Raw genomic sequence first — 23,939 nt, 5'->3', positions numbered from 1 at the left:
GTCTGGGATCAGGAGACTTAGAGAAGAGGCGGCAAGCAGGATATAGGTGGGGAGGGCTGCGCTGTGGTGGGGACAGGGGTGGTGGCCATGACTTCTGCAGAGCATTTTCCAAAGATGGACTTTCCTCCTCACCCTGCCTCTGCTCCAAGCACCTTCCAGCTGCAACTGACTGTGAGCAGCTGATGCTGGAGCAGGAGGAACAGCTGAGGCTAAGCCCAGGCCGTCCCTCCTGCTCTGCACAGTTCACCAGTGACCAAGCCCCTGCCCTGACAGTGCTGTTCTGTCTTCCCCGGGAGGAGCCCAGAGCCCTGGGAGGAAGGCAGCCCAATTTCCACCCCCCATCATGATGAAATTTCCCAGAGATTGAGCCTTCCTCAGGGTCAGAGGGTGAGCAGACAGGCAAGCTAGGACCCATCTCTGTTTGTGATTCCCAGTCTGTGACTAGTTCTCTCTGTTTTCCTCACTTTCTTTCTACCCCTTATTCACAGGGGATACTCCCCAGGACCCCCCAGTGGATGCCTGAAACCACAGGTAGTACTGGACTCTTTGTATCCTGTTTCTTCCTATACACATGTACCTATGATAAAGTTTAATTTATAAATCTGACGCAGAGAGAGGTACAACATAGCATATAAATTTGGGTGAATGTGGTCTCTCCCTCAAGGTGTCTTATTGTGTTGGACTCCCCCATCCTCCTGTGATGATGAAAGATGATGAAATGGCCACACGATGAGCTGATAAGGTGAGTGACTTAGGGACTGAGATGCAGCAGAAGGCTACTCTTGACCTTGTCACCATAGGTCAGAAAGGCTATCTTCTGCTCCAACCCACAGCTGGCGGTGATGGCAGGGCAGGAATGGAAGCTTTGGAAACAACATGTGAGTGAGGGCGGTTATTGTACTGAGAATGTTTTTCCCTGAATACAAAGAAATTTCTGCCCATTGTATTAGAAAATTTGATAATATTGGGGCATCTGGGGGCTCCGTTGGTTAAGCTTCCTACTCTTGATATCAGCTTGGTCATGATCTCATGGTTGAGAGACGGAGCCCGCTTCACGCTCTGAGGTCAGTGAGGAGTCTGCTTGAAATCGGTCTGCCCCTCCACTCCCCCAGTACCGCTCCCACCACTGCTCTCTCTCTCTCAAAATAAATAAATTAAAAGTTTTAAATAAAGCAAATTTAATAATATTGAGGAGGTACGAAGTGGAATCCCTTCCTCTATTGATTTTGCTAAAACTTCTTTTCAGTTACTCTTATCCAGATATATTGTTTACCTAATTGAGATCACAACAGTGTGTACAATTTTGTATTCTCTCTTTTATTATTGAAGTGTAATGATGCAGTTGTTTAAAAACTATAAATATAACTTCAATGTCTAATATTCCATTATATGAAATGCACCATTATGCATTAAATAGTAGACAGTTATTTTGTCTCCTATGTTCATTCAGAAATACGGCTGTGATGAAAACTTTTAGTGAGAGACACCGGCCTTCACCCTCATTGTTCCTTTAGAATTCTTTCCCAGAGGTGGAATTACTGAGTTATATGGGTTTTTCAAGTTTACATTTTTCTATGCGAACTGCTCTCCAGAGAGGCTGTATGACAATGTATGGGACTCTGGACTGCATCGTGTTCCCTTCCATTTCTTTTTAAAATATTTATTTTAGAACCAAGCAGCAGGTGCTACTGGCAGCAGGTGGGCAGAGGCAGGGATGGTGCTAAACATCCGATGATGCACAGGGCAGCCCCGCACGACAAAGAATTCGCCAGCCCCCAGGTCACTGGTGCCAAGGCTGCCAGAGTCTGGGTTCAATTTAGAGCAGGAGTTACTCTGCCTGACAAGGTACCTGACATAAACTCCGAACATGACAGAAGCAAGAGCGCGCTGCACGATGAGACAGATCAGAGAACATGCAGAGCTGGTACTGGAGACAGACTCTCTTCAACATCTGTGCAGGAGAGCGAAGCAGCCATTGGGTGGAAAGAACTCAGATTTGGGGCCTGTGATCCAACCCCAGCTCTGTCCTTCCATCTTAAGAACCAAATCTTTGGCTCCACTGAGCTTTGGTTACTTTTATCTATAAAACTTGAATGATGATATCTTCTCCGTGGGGTGTTTCAGAGAATATGGCACAGAATAGATGCTCATTAATACTGACCATTCATCCTCTACCCTCCACACACTCCTACACACACATACACACACACACACACACACACATACACACACACACATGCATGTGCACACACCACTGCATTAAGAAAGCGCTACAGATGTGTAACAAATGATAATTAGGGAATGTAGAGTCTGGGCAACTGTAGCTGAGAGACTGGAAATCCTCTCCACAAAGGCATGTAAGTCTCCCGAAGCTAGCTGATTGTGTGGAACACAATAATGGAGCCAGAGAGCCAGAATATTAGGTAAAATAAAAGATAAACGGAAGAGGACAAAGAAAAAACAGTCCTTATTCACCCCTGGCTATGATTTCACCATATTCTAACGAACTGGGATTGGATGTTAATGCCATGTATCCTGATTTCCCATAACTAGAATCAGCCTGGTTATTAAGAATTGAGTTAACTGGTCAGTAAGCTACGTGGCTGTCATCCCACAGTGTGGGTCCACTCACTCCAATTACTCCTTCTGTGGACTTCATGACGTTCTTCCCCACGGGGGAACCTCCCTCACACATTGCATTTAATATGTATTAAAATAGGCAGATCCCAATTCTGACAACAGTCAGGTCTGTGCTGCTGAGGGTGGGCAGACTAAGGAAGTGTCCCTCATACGTTGAACTTTACTAGGCTTTATTCTGCCTGCATGTGGATTAACACTTTTAAACAAGTACCTTCCAAATGTAATCAAAGTTTAAAGAGCCTTGAGCCTTGGTAGTTTCAAGGATCAGCTTGGGGATTCTCCTCTCTGAGAATCTAAGAAAGCCCAGACTAACTGAAATTTCTATGCATTTACATCAAAAAGAAACAATTACAGCATTTTCCCATGCTCATCATAAAGCAGAGGAAAAAGCCTCCTTCACTAGAGATTACCTCTCCTGGGCTCTCTCACCACCTTGCTCAGAAGACTTGGACAGGTCACTTCCCCTCTCTGGACCTCAGTGCAAATATTTGTAAGCTCTGTTGCAGCCCTGACCTTCTCTCATCGAACAGCTAAGCAGACTCACCTATTGCCTCTTTCAGTCACTTATCTCTTATACACATTTGCTCTCCTATTATGTAGCTCGGAGTGACGGTGTACCAGATGGCTGAGACTCTTCTCAAAAATACCTCCTGTCCTGCCTTTGTACTTTGCTGATGACAGAAGGGATAGCACATGGAAAAAGCCAATTGGTCCTCCCCTGTGGCAGGGTTCATTCTCCTGGGACTCTCAGCCCACCCACGGCTGGAGAAAACATTCTTTGTGCTCATCCTCCTGATGTACCTGGTGATCCTGCTGGGCAACGGGGTCCTCATCCTGGTGACCGTCCTTGACTCCCGCCTGCACACACCCATGTACTTCTTCCTGGGGAACCTCTCCTTCCTGGACATCTGCTACACAACCTCCTCAGTCCCTCTAGTCCTGGATGGCTTCCTCACTCCCAGGAAAACCATCTCCTTCTCAGCCTGTGCCATACAGATGTTTCTCTCCTTTGCCATGGCAGGGACAGAGTGTGTGCTTCTGAGCATGATGGCGTTTGATCGCTATGTGGCCATCTGTAACCCCCTGAGGTACCCTGTGGTCATGAGCAAGGCTGCCTACGTGCCCATGGCTGTCAGCTCCTGGGCTGTTGGTGGGACTGCCTCTGTGGTACACACATCCTTGACAATTCAGCTGCCTTTCTGTGGGGACAATGTCATCAACCACCTTGCCTGTGAGCTCCTGGCTGTCTTGAAGTTGGCCTGTACTGACATCTCCATCAATGTCATCAGCATGGGGGTGACCAATGTGATCTTCCTGGGGGTCCCAGTTCTGTTCATCTCTGTCTCTTATGTGTTCATCATTGCTACCATCCTGAGGATCCCCTCAGCTGAGGGGAGGAAGAAGGCCTTCTCCACCTGCTCTGCCCACTTCACTGTGGTGGTCATCTTCTATGGGACCTTACTTTTCATGTATAGGAAACCCAAGTCTAAGGCTCTCCTGGGGGACAACAAAGAGGACCTTTCAGACAAGCTCATCCCCCTCTTCTATGGGGTGGTGATCCCCATGCTCAACCCCATCATCTACAGCCTCAGGAACAAGGATGTGAAGGCTGCTGTGAGGAACCTAATGGCTCAGAAATGCTTCACCTGTTGATATAGGATGGCTTTTCTGTGGTTCTCACCATGTGGGAGACAGACTTTTGATCATTATAGCTGCCTTTCAAATGACAAATCCAGTTATCCAGATTGGTCTCCTGGCCTTCAGTGCATTTTCAGGGGATGTTAACTTTTCAGAGTTTATCGGGGTTTTTTTTTTAAGATTATTTATTTGACACAGAGAGAGAGAGAGCACGCACAAAGGGGGGGGGGCAGAGGGAGAGGAAGAAGCAGACTCCCCACTGAGCAAGGAGCCTGATGCAGGACTCAATCCCAGGACCCTGGGATCATGAACTGAGCCAAAGGCAGATGTTTAACCAACTGAGCCACCCAGATGCCCCCAGAGTATATCTTCTGAGATTTGGCCATATATCTAAGAGTTTTGACAGATCCTGTACAATAAATATCTAATTGAATACACAAGACATTCTGAACACGTGCTAGATCTGAGGAGAGAAGAACCATGACAGCAAGCTGAATGGCCTGTGCTGTGTCTAAGCTACACAATCAGTACACAGAGGAGAGAGGGCGCTCCCAGCACCGTGGCCATCCCTCTTGGATTCCCCAGGAGAGTCACAGGAACAAGGAGGAAGTGGAAATGTTCGTTTTGGACTTTTTTATTAGATTCAGTTTGCCTGAAGTACTAAGAAGAGACAAAGACAAGTTCTCCACGTAGAGAGCTTTTGTCTGGGAACAATCTATTCTGATACACTAAATTGAGGTTATTTTTTCTCAATGCACTTCACATTATGAAACATGCTAGTAAGTTAACTGCAAAAAGAGTATAGAACTTGAATTTGATACTCATCATTTACAGGAATTCCCACTAGAAAAGCTAATATTTGGTGAGATAATAACTCACATTCTGAAAAAAGAAAGGTGATAGAGAAATAGACAGACAGAGGCTAAATATATTTGAAGACTTTGGGGGCTAGCATTTGACATGATTCTTTGTTCCAGGACTTCTCAACGTCTTTCATATGCTACAGTACCCTGTGACCGTCCAAGACATGGAAACTCGGGAGCACTTCCTGAGACTCCGTAGCTCAGCAGGACAAAAATTGGGAAGCATTTCCTTCCCTGTGACCTTGGGTGGGCTGCTTAACCTTTCCCAGTCTATTTCTTCATATTTTACACCTAACCACTTGATTTTACACCAATTAGTTATTATAGATAAGTATTTTATAAATGGCAGCACAATGAAACGATTAGATACTAGTAGTGGTGATATCATGAATGTTGCACAGTGCTGGGTCCTGTGTGGAACAGAGTAAGACATGGTCCCTATATAGAGCAATAGACACAAATGAGAGACTCAAGAGATGTTAGCAGATGAATAGAAGGATTTTTATGGCAAGTTCTATGAAATGCCTTGATCATTGGGTGACTTATTTAAAAAGAGTATTTAGCAGGGGATCGGTAGGAGAAGGAAGGGAAGAATGAAGGGGGGTAAACAGAAGGGGGAATGATCCACAGGAGACTATGGTCTCTGGAAAAGAAACTGAGGGTTTCAGAGGGGAGGAGGGTGGGGGGATGCCTAGCCTGGTGAAGGGTATTAAGGAGGGCAGGTATTGCATGGAGCACTGGGTGCTATACAAAAACAATGAATCATGGAACACTACATCAAAAATGAATGATGTACTGTATGGTGACATATCATATCATAATAAAAAAAAGAAAAAAATTTAAATCATAAAGAACTTTTAAAAAAAGAAAAAAAGAGAATATAGAAAGTGAGTCCAATTTTAAGACTAGATCTTAGAGGGGTGCCTGGGTGGCTCTGTCGTTGTGTGCCTGCCTTCAGCTCGGGGTGTGATCCCAGAGTCCTGGGATTGAGCCCCCCATCTGGCTCCCTGCTCCTCTGGAAGCCTGCTTCTTCCTCTCCCACTCCCCCTGCTTGTGTTCCCTCTCTCACTGGCTGTCTCTCTCTCAAATTAAATAAATAAAATCTAAAAAAAAAAAAAAGAATAGCTCTTAGAAGTTGGAAGGTTCTGCTTCAAGCGATATTTACATTTTCTTGTATTTATTAAGAATGAATTGCCTAAGGATGCACGTTTTGTTAATAAAATTTCACATCCTTATGTTAGTCCTGTTCCTGATTTCTACTTGGCACCAGTAGGGGAACAATCTTGCTATTGCAAATCCACAAATGACATCTAGTGGCCATTTAAACAAACTTCAGACATTTAGGGGAGCCATGCAATATCACTGTTAGAAGAGGCTTCGGGGGGGGGTTGGTTTTCTTGCTCCATCCTATGTACAGGATGCATGCAGTTCCTCTCCAATGCCCCTCACCCCAGTCAATGCGCAATTCGCTGAAAACCTCCAGTGACAAAGAATTCAATACATCAGATTCTAGATTTTTCACTCAGCCCTAACAAATTTTTCCTTGAATTATGCTTAACTATACCCTCCAGTAACTTCTACCTTCACTCCTAATTCAGCTTCATGCCACAGCAGACGATGCACCCAATCTCTTATTCTGGTATATGAGATAGTTCCTCCTGTCCCTGAGTCCCCTCCAGCCAAGGGACCCAGTATTCCCTCCTATGCCAATTCTTCTTTCTGCTCCTTCTCTCAATGTATGTAGTGTTTCTGCTCGGCAATGCGATCCTCATCCTGGTCACTGTGTCTGCCACCTACCAGCGCATGCCCATGTACTTCTTCCTGGGGAGCCCCTCAATCCTGGAGATCTGGTACACAACCTGCTCAGTCCCCCAGATTCCTGACATCTTCCTAAGACCCAAGAAAATCATGCCTTTCTCATCCTGTGCCAAGCAGATGCTTCTCTCCTTTTCATGAAGTCATGGAGTGTGTGCTTCTGGGTCTGATGGCATTTCATCTCTATGTGGCCATCTGTAACCCCCTTAGGTATCCTGTAGTCACGAGGAAGCCTGCCTACGTGCCCATGGCTGTCAGCTCCTGGGCGGCTGGAAGCATGACTGCCATGGTGCAAACATCCTTAGCGATGCAACCGCCTTTCTGTGGGGACAATGTCATCAATCACTTTACCTGTATGATCCTGGCAATCTGAAGTTGACTTGACATCTCCATCAGTGTGATCAATATGGCACCGGCTAATGTGATCTTCCTGAGCTTTCCATTTCTGTTCATTTTTGTCTCCTGTGTGCTCATCATTGCTACCATCCTGAGGATCCCCTCAGCTGAGTGGAGAAAAAGGCCTTCTCCACCTGCTCCACCCACCTCACAGTGGTGGTCATCTTCTATAGAACCATCCTCTTCATGTATGGAAACCCAAATCCAGAGACCCCCTGGGGGCAGACAAGCAGGACGTTTCAGACAAGCTCACCTCCCTTTTCTATGTGGTGGTCACCCCCATGCTCAACCCCATCATCTACAGCCTCAGGAACAAGGAAGTGAAGGCTGCTGTGAGGAACCTGGTACTTCGCAAACACTTCATCCAGGGATGGTGGAGGAGTCCTGATAGATCTCTATTCCCTAGTTTCCCTCACCTGAGGGTCTCAGAGGGTAAGATAAAGGGCCAATTTCATCAAAGGTGCATAGGCAAATCTGATCACACAGAAGGCTTTATGTGAATAGGAAGCATTTAATGGGACGTCTCTGCCCCGTTCTAGAAGCACTTCTGCGAAAGTATATACCACTGGTCAAGCCTTAGAGTTGTCTATCTCTCCGGTGAATACTAAACTACTTGACGTCCAGGAAAAATAACATGTTGAGTTTCAGTTTTGACTTACAAAAAGTTCTAGCCCATAGAGGAGTGCGATTCCCGAATTCTGCTACCCTGACCATTGCACCAATACAAGAGTTGAAAAGATATTGTTGGCACGTGCAAACACAGACAGCACATGCCTACGTAATCTCTTTCTCAAAAACATATTTTATTTTTAATGTTCTCCCAACAAATAATTAAAAATAAGTAATGGAAGGACTGGGACAGATATGGAGAATATCTGTATGGGACAGTGGAGAATGGTCAAATGCCTGAAGACCGATAAAGTCAAATGAACGCTTGATACCAAATGTGCAAAGGGAACTATATGAAGGAATTATTAGCAAATGCTATGAGGTAAACAGTGACAAGAAGACAATGGTGTAACTCCAGTTATAATTCTAGATGAGTTTATTAAGCTGAGAAATTTAGAAAAAGAAGTATAGTTCTTCTTTTGACGGTCTCATCTCATGAAGGTTGTGGCAGGAAGGGGAATCTTATGACTATAATTCATTGAATTGATACTGAAATAACAAAAGTATTAATATGCTTGTCAAGGGGCACCTGGGTGACTCAGTCACTTAGTGGCTGCCTTAGGCTCAGGTCATGATCCTAGGGTCCTGGGATGGAGCCAAGCATCAGGCTCCCTGCTCAACTACTCAATGTGGAGTTTCCTTCTTCCTGCCCCTCTGCCATCCCCCACTTGCTCTCCCTCTCCCTCTCTGATAAATAAAATCTTTTAAAAAAAATAGATGCTTGTGGAAATTGCAAGAGAAAGTAGCAGCTGACAAGTATTAGCATAAAGACTTTTGAAAGAATAAGAGGAGGATGAATGAGCAAATTAAGTTGATCAAATGAAAAAAGTCATTTACTGAACCTCAGTAGATTTAAATCATTGTATATTAAACACATGATACACATTTACCCCATTTTTTAAGGGGCTTCATGGTTTCCATCACTAGTAAAGATTAGGAGATCTATTGCAACCATTTTATTAACAGATTCAAGAAGAAAAAGTGATCCCATCAACAGAGTTTAGAAATCACATGATAAAATTTAACATTAATTTCTCACTTTTTAATTTTTTTAAAGATATATTTATTTATTTGTCAGAGAGAGAGAGAGAGCACAATCAGGGGGAGCAGCAGGCAGAGGGAGAAGCAGTCTCCCCACAGAAAAGGGAGCCCAATGCGGGACTAGATCCCATGGTCCGGGGATCATGACCTGAGCCGAAGACAGACACTTAACCAGCCGAGTCACCCGGGCGTCCCTTTTTCTGACTTTTTAATAGCAGACCTGAATAGAGGAAACTACCCTTGACCTGACAGAAAGTATCAGAACATCAGCAGGCAGCATGCCTACAACTTGGATTAGGTCACCAGCTTTCAATGTCTACATCATGTTGCAGTCTAGCTAATTAGATGAGATGAGGAAAATAAAGAACATAAATATTGAAAAGAAGGGAAAAAAAGAAAACTATTCACAAAAGGTTGTTTAACTAGAAAAAAATTTTACTCAAATGCCAAAACTATGAGACATATAACAAAGTATCCTAGAGTGCTTGTATATAATTCACAGCAGTCACAAAAACTTTACAATACCTGTGGAAAATATATAAGAACTACAAGAGATCTATATCAGTATCATATATTTACAATGATCATATAGTAACAGGAGAAAGAATAAGATATTTTCATTTGAAGAAGGAAAAGCCCTGAATTTAAGCCTTGGGACATTTAACTACCCTCCAAGTGCCCTCATTCCAAGACTTTTTCCCTCTTACCAACAGGTTGGGGTAAGCCCAGCTCCACCCACTTTCCCATCCCTAGAGCAGGCCCTTAGTTGGGAAGAAAGGCCCAAGCCCTGAGGCAAACGCGAAGAGTCCCTGATCTAAAGACCTCAGGAGCACAGAAAATCAACCTTCAACTCAGTCCATGCTTTTGGAGGTAAGCAAAGACTCTAGAATAGCCCACTGACAAATGGAGGCTTTCAGAGCTCTGCTTACGTGCTGATTACTTTCCACCTCATTACAACTAGTGACCATTTATCTCAGGTTAGGATGATCCCTAAAATCTTGAAGAGATTACAGTCTCCAATGAAAGTCTTTACCAACAGGACCAAATCAAAAATCCCAGATGGTCACAAACAACAGGGCAAGAATGTAGTCACCCACATAGGTTAAATCAGAGCATTTTAGATGCCAGACTGTGGGAAAGGACCAGGTGTGAAGCAGGAGCTGACTGCCTCTTCCAGCAGATAACCTTCCTGGATCCCAGTCAAGTGCTGCCAGGAAGGAATGTGGGAGTGGGGGAGGGGATGCAGAGCAGCTGTCCCAGCTGCAGGTTCCATGTTCACCTCTGGTATCACGGTAAGTATTATGAGGGCCATACAAAATTTGTTCCATAGCCAGATTTGGCTAGAGGCGGCCGATTTGCAACGTCTGCCATTAGCACTCACAACTCACAGCTGGACTCCCTAAGAATGCCAGCACAGGAGTCAGCTACATCCTGCACAGTACACCTACTGTTTTTTGGGGGGAATCTGCTCCCTCTCACTCTTATGTCATTCAGTGCAGCTACCCATCATAGAACACCAACTCTTGGCACAGCAATCGGTCTAATGGAAGGCATGTAACCTAAGTGAAACTCAACAGAGCCATTCCCCAGGACACTTGTAATTGGAGCAAGCAGAGAAAAGGGCCCTTATTAGCTTTCTGTGCTGCTCAGCAGATCACCACCAACTTATTAGCTTCAAGCAGCACACACTTATCATCTTGCAGTTTCTGTAAGTCAGGAGTTTGACCAAGTCCTCCACCAGGCTGCAGTCTAGGTGTTGGCCAGGGCTCGGTTCTCATCTGGAGACTCCAAGAGAAGAACCCTAATCAGGCTGCTGACAACCGTCTTCCCTCCCAGGGAAGACTGAGGAAGTCTGCCCGCCAGAGTGTAAAATGAAGCCAGGAAAAGACAATAGAGAGAAGAAACAGATGAAGGGACCCAAGTCCTAATGACATGTTGAGTCCCTAATTCCAGCTGAGCCTTGAACTGAATCCACCCTTGAACGTAGTTGCATGAACATTACACCTTATTGTGGGATTAACGTGGTTGGAGTAAGTTCTCTGTCTAGCAGCCTAGGGAATCCTGACAATAACAAAACCCAAAGTAGAAGCATCATTATCTGGTCTCCCTCTCTTGCTGGCCACTGCATTCTCCACCTGCAATTTCACTTACAGTAGATCATTCTCAGTTGACATACAAGAAACTGCAAACCAGTCTTAGTCAAATGCCAGGCTCTTTTTCAAATAAAAGAAAAGCAATAAACTCTCTTCAGGTCTACACTGTCCATGAACACTGATGCAAAAGTCCTAAATCCAATGTGGCATCAGAGGAGGCTGAGCAGGGAGGTGGGACTTTTATCTCCACTGCACGATGACAAATCTCCACTCCAGGTGTCAGTGGAGACCATGTGGGAAGCCTGCACTTTCACCTTCTACCTTGTGTAATGAGGTGCCCCTGGTCCTTCCCACTTGGGTGGTATCAGAGAGGGTCTAAAAAAGAGTCAGGTATTGTGGCTGTGGCAGTGAGGCCACTCTTCCCATGATGTCAGCAGAGGACATGGCAGTAGTAAAAATGTATCCCTGCCCTTGCCAGTCAGCAGGGAATCAGCAGAGCCTTAGTGGGGAGCTGAAACTCCTGCTCTCCAGCAGCAAGAGGGCTCTCCTTCACTCAGGAATGACAGGCTGGTTCACTAGCCAAAGATCAGTCAATGCAATCAGCACATTAACAGGCTAAATAAGAAAAATCACATGATTATATCAAGAGAAGCAGGAAAAGCTTTTTAAAAGACAACACCCATTCAGATAAAACGAAACAAAACAAAACAAAACAAAAGAATGCTCAGCATTGAACTGGATGTCCCGCCAGTGTAGTAGGACCAGAAAAGAGACAAGACCATCAATTTTGAAGGGAGACGAAAGTTGTCATTTCCACTGGTGTTATTATTGCCTACTACATACAAAATCTAAAAAAGCTTTGAGATATATTATATTTGACAGAGTGTTTCTCAACACTAACTCAATGTACAAAAAAAATCTATTGCATTTCTATATTCCAGCAACAGGTTATAAAATATTTTAAAGAATATCAATAAATAGAAATATTTATGTTTAAAAACGATTAAACATTTAAATATTTATACATTTAAATATAAACATGCATGTTTACCTTTTTAAATATAAAATGTTGATATATTCATATTAATGTGTAATTATAAATATCGTCATGCAGGGGCAAATCTGGCAAAAGATCTCCAAGACGTTTATGCATGACATTGTTAATAAGAACATGTTTTGAATAATGGTAAAACAGAGAAGTATTTCCTATTCATGGGCCAGAAATTTCACTATGGACATAAAAGTTCTCAAGTTGATCTACATATTCAATTTTTAAATCCCCAAAATAATTATTCTACAATGNTGAATAATGGTAAAACAGAGAAGTATTTCCTATTCATGGGCCAGAAATTTCACTATGGACATAAAAGTTCTCCTCAAGTTGATCTACATATTCAATTTTTAAATCCCCAAAATAATTATTCTACAATTTAAGAAGTTGGCTCCATAATAAATAGAGAAGAACAAAGGACTAAAAACAGCCATAACACCTGTGACGGTGTATGGGGTGGGGATAAAAGGACTTACTCTACAAGATACCAAACTCTACTATAAAGCAATATCGATTCGGGCAGCATAACATCAACAGGGCAACAGGCAAATAAACCAATGGAAAAGAATAGAGATCCCATACATCACATTAAGAAGAGAAAGGACAACCATATGATCCTCTCAATTGATGCAGTAAAAGCAATTGACAAAATATAGCGTCCTTTCTTGATTAACTCTCCACAGTGTAGGGATCTAGGGAACATACCTCAATATCATGAAAGTCATACACAAAAAGCCCACAGTGAATATCATTCGTAATGGGGAAAAACTGAGAGCTTTTCCCCTAAGGTCAGGAACATGACAGCGATGTCCACCCTCACCACTGTTGTTCAACACAGTACTAGAAGTCCATGCCTCAGCAATCAGGCAACAAAAAGAAAGAAAAGGCTTCTGAATAACCAAAGAAGAAGTCAAACTCTCACCCTTCGCAGATGACGTGATACTCTATGTGGACAACCCAAAAGACTCTACCCAAAAATTGCTAGATCTCATACAGGAATTCAGCAAAGTGGAGGGTATAAAATCAATGCACAGAGATCAGTTGCTTTTCTATACAGAAACAATGAGACAGAAGAAAGAGAAATTAAGGAATTGATCCCATTTACAACTGCACCAAAAACCTTAAGATACCTAGGAATAAACCTAACCAAACAGGCAGAGGATCCATACTCTGAAAACTATAGAACACTTATGAAAGAAATTGAGAAAGGCACATAGAAACGGAAAAACATTCCATGCTCATGGATGGGAAGAACAAATATTGTTAAAATGTCTATGCTACCCAGAGCGACGTACACATTCAATGCAATCCCTATCAAAATACCATCAACATTTTCCACAGAGCTGGAACAAATAATCCTAAAATTTCCATGCAAAGACCCCGAATAGCCAGAGGGATGTTGAAAAAGAAAACCAAAGCTGGTGGCATCACAGTTCTGGACCTCAAGCTATATAATAATGCTTTAACTCTCAAGACAGTACGGTACTGGCACAGAAATGGACACATAGATCAATGGAACAGAATAGAGAACCCAGAAATGGACCCTCAATTCTATGGTCAACTAATCTTCGACAAAGCAGGAAAGAATATCCAATGGAAAAAAGACGGTCTCTTCAACGAATGGTGCTGGGAAAATTGGACAGCTGCATGTAGAAAAATGAAACTGGACCATTTTCTTACACCAAACACAAAAATAAACTCAAAATGGATGAAAGACCTAAAGTGAGACAAGAACACATCAAAATCTTAGAGGAGAACACAGGCAGCAACCTCTCCAACCTCGTCCAAGCAACTTCTTGCTAGACACATCTCCAAAGGCAAGGGAAACAAAAGCCAAAATGAAGTATTGAGACTTCATCAAGATAAAAAGCTTTTGCATAGCAAAGGAAACAGTCAAAACCCAAAAGACAACCTACAGAATGGCAGAAGGTATTTGCAAATGTCGTATCAGATAAAGGGCTAGTATCCAAGATCTATAAAGAACTTATCAAAGTCAAAGCCCAGAGAACAAATAATCCAGTCAAGAAATGGGCAGAAGACATGAACAGACATTTCTCCAAAGAAGACATACAAATGGCCAACAGACACATGAAAAACTGCTCAACATCGCTTGGCATCAGGGAAATACGGATCAAACCCACAATGAGATACCACCTCACACTGGTCAGAATGGCTAAAATTAACAAGTCAGGAAATGACAGACATTGGTGAGGATGAGAGGAAAGGAACCCTCTTACACTGTTGGTGGGAATGCAACCTAGTACAGCCACTCTGGAAAACAGTTTGAAGGTTCTTCAAAAAGTTCAGAATAGAGCTACCCTAGGCCCCACAATTGCACTACCAGGTATTTACCCAAAGGATACAAACCTGCACCCCAATATTTTTAGCAGCAATGTCCACAATAGCCAAACTATGGAAAGTGCCCAGACATCCCTCAACAGATGAATGGAAAAGAAGAGGTGGTATATATATACAACGGAATATTCCTCAGACTTCAAGAAAAAAGAAATCTTACCATTTGCGATGATGTGGCTAGAACTAGAGGGTATTATGCTAAGCGAAATAAGTCAATCAGAGAAAGACAATTATCCTGTGATTTCACTCATATGTGGATTGTAAGACACAAAACAGAGGATCATAGGGGAAGGGAGGGAAAAACAAAATTAGACAAGAACAGAAAGGGAGACAAACCTTAAGATACTCTTAACTGCAGGAAACAAACTGAAGGTTGCGGGAGGGGAGGTGGGAGGGGGGAATGGGGTAACTGAGTGATTGGCATTAAGGAGGGCACCTGATGTAATGAGCACTGGGTATTATATGCAACTGATGAATCCCTGAACTCTACCTCTGAAACTAATAATACACTCTATGTTATTAATCGAATTTAAATAAAATAAAAATTTGTTAAAAGAATACAGATCTCAGAAATGGACCCATGCATGTTTGGAGATTTGATATATAACAGATTTGATGTGTTACAGATCACTGGAGAAAGGGTGGGTCACAAATGCAAGCAGGACAACTAGACATATCTGTACCAAGGAGAAATGTATAAAATATTTATAGCAGCATTCAGCTAGGAGGCAACTCAATTATCCATCAAAGTAGTAATCCATCATTACATAAGCTGTGCTACATTCATATAATGGAATTTAGCAATACGAATTAATGAATTTAGCTATACTCATAAATATGAATGAATCTCACATAATATTGACTAAAGAAACAAGTCAAAAAGAATACCTATAAGGGTTCAATTTATATTGAGTTTAGAGAAAGGAAAGCCTAAACTAGCCTATTTAAGGATATATGCATAGGTCATAAAACTCAAGAAAAACAAGGAAATGATTAACTAAAATCAGGAATGTGGTTATCTCTGGGAGGACAGGGAGAGGATGGACTGGGAAGGAATAACCAGGGAGCTTTCAAGGTACTGGCAATGTTGTACTCCTTGAATTAGGAGATTATTACTTTGTTATTCTTTAAGTTAAATGTATGAGTTTAATGTACTCTCATATGCTTTTACATACCTGTGCTATTTTTCACATGTTCAATTCCTTAAGTATTAAATACTACAGCCTGATATCACTTCTACTCTTTCAGATTGACAAAGACCAAAAAGAGCTCTTAAGAGACTAAAATAGTATGTTAGCAGAGTGTAGAAACGGACATGTTCATATGCTAATGAGAGGAATGTGTAAATTTGGCAATGCCTATCAAAATTACAAACGTACATAAACAGTTGTATTTTTACTATGTGCTAAATTATGAATGTGTGAGGAAATGTGTTGTAGCATTGATTATAATAGCGTAAGATTGGAAAAGTTTGGAAGATCTAAATGTCCATCAGTATTATGCTGGTTAATTAAATGATGGCACAAACTTACAATGGAACATAGGCAGCCATTAAAAAGAATAATGCAGTCTATTGTCTTGCTCAGTGGGTTAAGCATATGCCTTGGGCTCAAGTCATGACCTCAGGGTCCTGGGAACAAGCCCCAAATGGGGCTCTCTGCTCGGGGATTCTGCTTCTCCCTCTCCCTCTGCCCATCCCCACACTCAAGCTCTCTCTCTCTAATTAATAAAATCTTTAAAAAAAATAGAGGCAGTATTACAGATTTTTTCAGATACATATACCCAAGATATATTGTTCAGTGAGAATATCAAGATATTAAAACAGGACATTGTTGTGCAAAATTTGTCACTGTCTTAACTTGATTTTCTCACTGAACAATATTCATAGAATATCTCTGAAAAAAAAAGCATAAGGACATTGCTAACATGGGTTGCCTTAAAGGAACATACTTATGACAAGATAGGGGCTTAATTTTTAATCTATATTCATTTATACCTTTCAAATTTTTCTTCAGGTACAAGTAATACCTCCTAATGGGATACAATCATGATGATGAGGTCGAGAAGGAGGATGCAATCAATGATGATAAAGAGAATCAGATGTATGGAGACTGGAATCCAGCTCTGCCATTCAAAAAAGATGTGGTCTTTGGTAAATTGTTTAACCTTTCAAAGTCTATTCCCTGGAATAAGAAACTAGGGAGTTAATACCACATTTCAAGCTATACTACAATGCTGTAGTGATCAAAACAATATGATACTGGAACAAAAATGGACACATAGATTAATGGAACAGGATAAAAAACCCAGAAATAAACCCATGCTTATCTTGTCAATTAATCTACAACAAAAGGAGACAAGAATACACAATGGGGAAAAGACAATTCCTCAATAAATGGGTTGAGAAAACTAGAGAGTTACATGCAAAATAATAAAAACTGGACTACTTTCTTATATCATAAACAAATATGAAATAAAAGTAGATTAAAGACATAAAGGTAAGACCTGACCATAAAACTCCTAAAAGAAAACATAGGCAACAATCTCTTGTACATCAGCCTCAACAACATATTTCAGGATATGTTTCCTCAGACAAACAAAACAAAGGCAATAAAACTCTTGGACTTCGCTGAGCTAAAAAGCTTTTACACAGTAAAGGAAACCATAAGCTAAACGAAAAGGCAACCTACAGAATGGGAGAAGATATTTGCAAACAACATATTTGGATACTATCCAAAATATACAAAGAATGCACAACTCAACACCAAGAAAACAAATGATTTGATTAAAAATGGGCAGGGGACATGAATAGACATTTCTCCAAAGATGACCTGCAGATGTCTAACAGACACGAGAGGATGCTCAACATCACTAGCGTCAGGGAAATGCAAATTAAACCCGCAGTGAGATACCACTTCACACAGTCAGAGCCAAGAATCAAAATGACAAGAAATAACCTGTGCTCGTGAGGAAGTGGAGACATGTTTAAATGAATGTTTGTGAAGTGTTTGGCACAGTGACTGGCACATGGGAGCGCCTCACTGAATGTAGCCAGTTCTGCCTGTTGCTGTTGTTAGACATTCGTCCTGCCTCCCCATTCTGGATGTCTAGGACTCAGCATGGGGACAACATACTCTGGCCCCGAATTGAGCACTGGCTTCTCTGGGAGCCTGGGGAAAGCTCAGGAGGAAGCCACCATCTGCTATACACTCTTCTCCATCTCCACTTGACCGTGTCCCACTCGTTACCTCTAATTGGGACAGGGAGATGGTCCCTGGAGGTCCCAGGTATGCCTAGGGCCCGTACCCTCTGCACACTTGACATTCCAAACTTTAAATTGCTTCTGGGTTTAACAGGGTACCTGTAGGAGTTCACAGCTGCTGCTTGAGGACTCCTCTCACTGCTGGGAAAATGTACCCTTGGGATTTCTGGGCCTCAGACCAGGGTGACAGGTCCTCTCCATGAAGACTCTGTGGCTGAGGCACCCACTCAACCTGCACGTCTAGAAGGAAGGATGTGAGAGAAACCCCACCGGAATCTAACATTGCCACAGGGAGGCAACTTTTGGGGAAGAAGGAGAAAGACGGTCTCAGAGGTAAAGGAAGTCCAGCAGGGGAGTGTCTGGGTCTTTGTCTGGCATCCAGGATCTGGCCCAGGGCACAGTGAGGAGCTGAGAAATGTGTCTGGGATCAGAAGACTCAGTGAAGAGGCTGCAAGCAGGATGCAGGTGGGGAGGGCTGCGCTGTGGTGGGGACAGGGGTGGTGGCCATGACTTCTGCAGAGCATTTTCCAAAGGTGGACTTTCCTCCTCACCCTGCCTCTGCTCCAAGCACCTTCCAGCTGCAACCGACTGTGAGCAGCTGATGCTGGAGCAGAAGGAACAGCTGAGGCTAAGCCCAGGCCGTCCCTCCTGCTCTGCACAGCTCACCAGTGACCAAGCCCCTGCCCTGACACTGCTCTTCCCCGGGAGGAGCCCAGAGCCCTGGGAGGAAGGCAGCCTGATTTCCACCCCTCATCCTGATGAAATTTCCCAGAGATTGAGACTTCCTCAGGGTCAGAGGGTGATCAGACAGACAAGCTGGGTCCCAACTCTGTTTGTGATTCCCAGTCCGTGATTAGTTCTGTTTTCCTCACTTTCTTTCTACCCCTTATTCACAGGGGATACTCCCCAAGACCACAGTGGTTGCCTGAAACCACAGATAACACTGGACTCTTTGTATCCTGTTTCTTCCTATACACATGTACCCATGATAAAGTTTAATTTATAAATCTGACACAGTGAGATGTACAACATAGCATATAAAGTTATGTGAATTTGGTCTCTCCCTCAAGGTATCTTATTGTAGCGGACTCCCCCATCTTCCTGTGATGATGCAAGATGCAAAATGTCCACATGATGAGCTGAACTGAGGTGAGTGACTAGGTATTGAGATGCAGCATTAGGCTACTCTTGACCTTGTGACCATAGGTCAGAAATGCCATCTTTGGGCCCCTGGGTGGCTCAGTCTGTTAAGCATCTGCTTTTGGCTCGGGTCATAATCCCGGAGTCCCAGGACCAAGTCCCACATCGGGCTCCCTGCTCAACAGGGAATCTACTTCTTCCTCTGACCCTCCCCCATATCATGCTCTCCTTCTCTCTCAAATAAATAAATAAAATCTAAAAAAAGAAAGAGAGAGAGAGAGAAGAGCCATCTTCTTCTCTAAACCACAGTTTTAGGTGATGGCAGGGCAGGAACTGAAGCTTTGGAAAGTAAAATGTGAGTGGGGGCGGTTATTGTACTGAGAATGTTTTTCCCTAAATACAAAGTAATTCTGCCCTTTGTATTGAAAACTTCATAGTATTAGGGCGTCTGGGTGGCTCCGTTGGTTAAGCTTCCTACTCTTAATATCAGCTGAGGTCATGATCTCACGGTTGTGAGATCAAGCCCTGGTCCAGCTCTGAGTAAGGAGTCTGCCTGAGGTTCTCTCCCTTTCCATCTGCCCCTCCACTCCCCCAACTCCTATGCCTGCTCTCTCTAAAAGTAAATAAATCAAATGTTAAAAAAAGAAAAGAAAATTTGATAATATTGAAGAGGCAGAAAGAGGAATCCCTTCCCCAATTGACTTTGCTATAATTTCTTCTCAGTCACTTTTATCCACATATATTGTTTACCTAATAGAGATCAAAACAGTGTGTACAATTTTCCATTCTCTTTTATCATTGAAGCGTAATGATGTACTAGTGTAAAAATTATAAATGTAACTTTAATGTTTAATATTCCATTATATGAAATGACAGCATTAGGCATTTACTGGTAAACAGTTATGTTTCCTATATTCATTCACAAATATGGTTGTGATGAATGGCTTTATTGAGAGATACTGGCCCTCCACTCTCACTGTTCCTTTAGAACTTTTCCCCAGAGGTAGAAGTGCTGAATTATATGGGTTTTTCCAGTTTATGTTTTTCTACACAAACTGCTCTCCAGAGGCTGTTTGATGCATGGGGCTCCGAACTACATTCCTTTTCTTAGCTGCCTGCTGGCTCCAGAGATAAGTAGTGATCACGCCACAAGCAAGGCCCTATCCCTAGATAAGCCGAGGAATCACACCTGCAGGATGCAGACACAAAGGTAAAAATTTCCCTTTTTTCCCACTCTCACAGACTTGACTCCTGTCCACCTGGGGATGTAGGTGCCAGAGCTCCTTGTTTCCTTCCATCCCGAGTCTCTTCCAAGACCTGACACAGCACTATTTCCTGCTGGCCATACCTTGATGGGAAACCAACCATTCAGATCTCCCCTTCACACACACACACAGGAGGGGGCTGTCACCTTCACCCAAGACTGCTCCCTGCCTCGTGAGGACAGTGCTGGGAAGTCCACCACAGAGCTGGGATACCCTGGGAAGCACCTGTTCAGGCTTTTCATGATGCACATGGGGAAACTGAGGCCTGGGGACTTGCTCGGGCTACACAGAATATCCATGTCATGGGCAGGGGCAGGTCCCCCAGCTCTGGGCTCAGTGGGCAAGATCTTCCTAGCCATTCGCTTCCTTCCCATTGAACCAGCTTTCATTCAGCAAATTCTACATGGCAGGCACTAAGGACTTCCAAGGCTGCAGCTCTCACGCGGGTCAAATCCTGGGCATCACTCATGCCAACTACTCATTGTTCAGGGGAAGAAACTTCTTTTTTTTTTTTTAAGATTTTATTTATTTATTTGACAGAGATAGAGACAGCCAGTGAAAGAGGGAACACAAGCAGGGGGAGTGGGAGAGGAAGAAGCAGGCTCACAGCAGAGGAGCCTGAAGTGGGGCTCCATCTCATAATGCCGAGATCACGCCCTAAGCCGAAGGCAAACGCCCAACCGCTGTGCCACCCAGGCGCCCCAAGGGGAAGAAGCTTCTGTGTGCACAGCTCTGTCTCACGGGAGTGGACAGGATGGCTTCTCTAACAGAAGCCACTCTCCTTGGCCTCTCCAATCACAGCATATCTTTGTCACTATTGAATCCTGCTTGTGGCACTGACTGCAATGTTTACTTTGCCTTTTCTGGGACAAGAGAGGGGCTGGGAGAGCCACTGGGAGGAACGGGAGATAAGTTGGGGCAGAATTTCATGGTGGGGAACCCAGAGTGGACCTGCACTGAGCAGATGGGAACACACTCATGAGCTGAATTCAGGGATGAGGGAAGGGTCATAGGCTTGCACAGAAAATACAATGAAACCCATGGTGGCATTACGGAGGAGACCTCTCCTGGCTTAGATCAATTAAGTGTTAATGCCATGTATCCTGATGTCCAATAACTAGAGTCAGCCTGGTTATTAAGAATTGAGTTAACCTGGGGCGCCAGCGTAGTGCAGTCATTAACCATCTGCCTTCAGCTCAGGGAGTGATCCCGGCGTTCCGGGATCGAGTCCCACATCGGGCTTCTCCGCTGGGAGCCTGCTTCTTCCTCTCCCACTCCCCCGCTATGTTCCTTCTCTCGCTGGCTGTCTCTCTGTCACATAAATAAATAAAATCCTAAAAAAATAAAAAAGAATTGAGTTAACTGGTCAGTAAGCTGTGTGGCTGTCATCCCACAGTGTGGGTCCACTCACTCCAATTACACCTTCTGTGTACTTTATAACGTTCTTCCCCACGGGGGAAACTCCCTCACACATTGTGTTTAATATGTATTGAAATAGGCAGATGCCAATTCTGACAACAGTCAGGTCTGTGCTGCTGAGGGTGGGCAGACTAAGGAAGTGTCCCTCATACGCTGAACTTTTACCTAGGCTTTATTCTGCCTGCATGTGGATTAACACTTTTAAACAGGTACCTTCCAAAAGTATTCAAAGTTTAAAGAGCCTTGAAACCGTGGTAGTTTTAAGAATTGGATCAGCTTGGAGATTCTCCTCTCTGAGAATCTAAGAAAGCCCAGACTAAATGAAATTTCTATGCATTTACATCAAAAAGAAATAATTTACAGCATTTTCCCATGCTCATCATAAAGCAGAGGAAAAAGCCTCCTTCACTAGAGATTATCTCTCCTGGGCTCTCTCACCACCTTGCTCAGAAGACTTGGACAGGTCACTTCCCCTCTCTGGACCTCAGTCTAATATCTGTAAGCTCTGTTGCAGCCCTGACCTTCTCTCATCGAACAGCTAAGCAGACTCCCACCTATTGCCTCTTTCAGTCACTTATCTCTTATACACATATGCTCTATTATGTAGCTCGGAGTGATGGTATACCAGATGGCTGAGACTCTTCTCAAGAAAGCCTCCTGTCCTGCCTTTGTACTTTGCTGATGACAGAAGGGATAGCACATGGAAAAAGCCAATTGGTCCTCCCCTGTGGCGGGGTTCATTCTCCTGGGACTCTCAGCCCACCCACGGCTGGAGAAAATATTCTTTGTGCTCATCCTCCTGATGTACCTGGTGATCCTGCTGGGCAACGGGGTCCTCATCCTGGTGACCGTCCTTGACTCCCGCCTGCACACACCCATGTACTTCTTCCTGGGGAACCTCTCCTTCCTGGACATCTGCTACACAACCTCCTCAGTCCCCCTCATTCTTGACAGCTTCCTGACCCCCAGAAAAACCATCTCCTTCTCAGCCTGTGCCATACAGATGTTTCTCTCCTTTGCCATGGCAGGGACAGAGTGTGTGCTTCTGAGCATGATGGCGTTTGATCGCTATGTGGCCATCTGTAACCCCCTGAGGTACCCTGTGGTCATGAGCAAGGCTGCCTACGTGCCCATGGCTGTCAGCTCCTGGGCTGTTGGTGGGACTGCCTCTGTGGTACACACATCCTTGACAATTCAGCTGCCTTTCTGTGGGGACAATGTCATCAACCACTTCACCTGTGAGATCCTGGCTATCCTGAAGTTGGCCTGTACTGACATCTCCACCAATGTCATCAGCATGGGGGTGACCAATGTGATCTTCCTGGGGGTCCCAGTTCTGTTCATCTCTGTCTCTTATGTGTTCATCATTACTACCATCCTGAGGATCCCCTCAGCTGAGGGGAGGAGAAAGGCCTTCTCCACCTGCTCTGCTCACCTCACTGTGGTGGTCATCTTCTATGGGACCTTATTTTTCATGTATGGGAAGCCCAAGTCTAAGGATGCCCTGGGGGCAGACAAAGAAGACCTTTCAGACAAGCTCATCCCCCTCTTCTATGGGGTGGTCACCCCCATGCTCAACCCCATCATCTACAGCCTCAGGAACAAGGATGTGAAGGCTGCTGTGAGGAACCTGGTGCCTCGGAAACGTTTCACCCAGTGACGGAGGGCTCCTCTGTGGTTCTCAGCGTATGGGAAAAAGGACTTTTGATCATTATAGCTGGACAAGTGAAGTTATCCAGAATGCTCTCTTGCCCTTCAGTCCATTTTCAGGGAATGTTTAACTTTCAGAATATATCTTCTGAGTTTTAGTCATAGATCTGAGAGTTTCAACAGATTCCAGACAATAAATCTCTAATTGAATACACAAAGACATTCTGAACATGTGCTAGACATGAGGAGAGAAGAACCATGACAGCAAGCTGAACGGCCTATGCTGTGTCTAAGCTACACAGTCAGTACCCGGAGGAGAGAGGGCGCTCCCAGCACTGTGGCCATCCCTCTTGGATTCCCCAGGAGAGTCACAGGAACAAGGAGGAAGTGGAAATGTCCATTTTGGACTTCTTTATTAGATTCAGTTTGCCCAAAGTACTAAGAAGAGACAAAGACAAGTTCTCCACATAGAGAGCTTTTGGCTGGGAACAATCTATTCCGATACACTAAATTTCTTTTTAGCTATGAGAAAATTGAGGCTATTTTTTCTCAATGCACTTCACATTATGAAACATGCTAGTAAGTTAACTGCAAAAGGCGTATAGAGCTTGAATTTGATACTCATCATATACAGGAATTCCC

General features: G+C 43.7%; 2 protein-coding genes and 1 pseudogene across 2 annotated transcripts; all 3 read left to right on the top strand.

The window, feature by feature from the left end:
• The first annotated feature begins 3,333 nt into the window (after positions 1-3,333).
• On the top strand, positions 3,334-4,293 carry LOC100479413 (olfactory receptor 2S2). Its single transcript, XM_019799301.2, has one exon. The coding sequence runs from the start codon at positions 3,334-3,336 to the stop codon at positions 4,291-4,293; it is 960 nt and encodes a 319-aa protein (XP_019654860.2).
• Positions 4,294-5,494: 1,201 nt separating this feature from the next.
• On the top strand, positions 5,495-9,785 carry LOC100479161 (annotated as a pseudogene).
• A 12,562-nt stretch (positions 9,786-22,347) lies between these two features.
• Positions 22,348-23,307, top strand: LOC100478909 (olfactory receptor 2S2). The gene has a single exon (XM_034663705.1). It carries the CDS (start codon positions 22,348-22,350, stop codon positions 23,305-23,307), a length of 960 nt encoding a protein of 319 aa, XP_034519596.1.
• The last annotated feature ends 632 nt before the right edge of the window (positions 23,308-23,939 follow it).

The sequence above is a fragment of the Ailuropoda melanoleuca genome, chromosome 7, assembly GCF_002007445.2.
Source record: "Ailuropoda melanoleuca isolate Jingjing chromosome 7, ASM200744v2, whole genome shotgun sequence".
Taxonomy (NCBI): Eukaryota; Metazoa; Chordata; class Mammalia; order Carnivora; family Ursidae; genus Ailuropoda; species Ailuropoda melanoleuca.
Note: the sequence above shows the minus strand (reverse complement) of the source record. Positions and strands in the feature narration are given on the sequence as shown.

Excerpts from the sequence above, each read along its gene's own strand:
- LOC100479413 (XM_019799301.2), top strand. The coding sequence starts at position 3,334 with ATGGAAAAAGCCAATTGGTCCTCCCCTGTGGCAGGGTTCATTCTCCTG.
- LOC100478909 (XM_034663705.1), top strand. The coding sequence starts at position 22,348 with ATGGAAAAAGCCAATTGGTCCTCCCCTGTGGCGGGGTTCATTCTCCTG.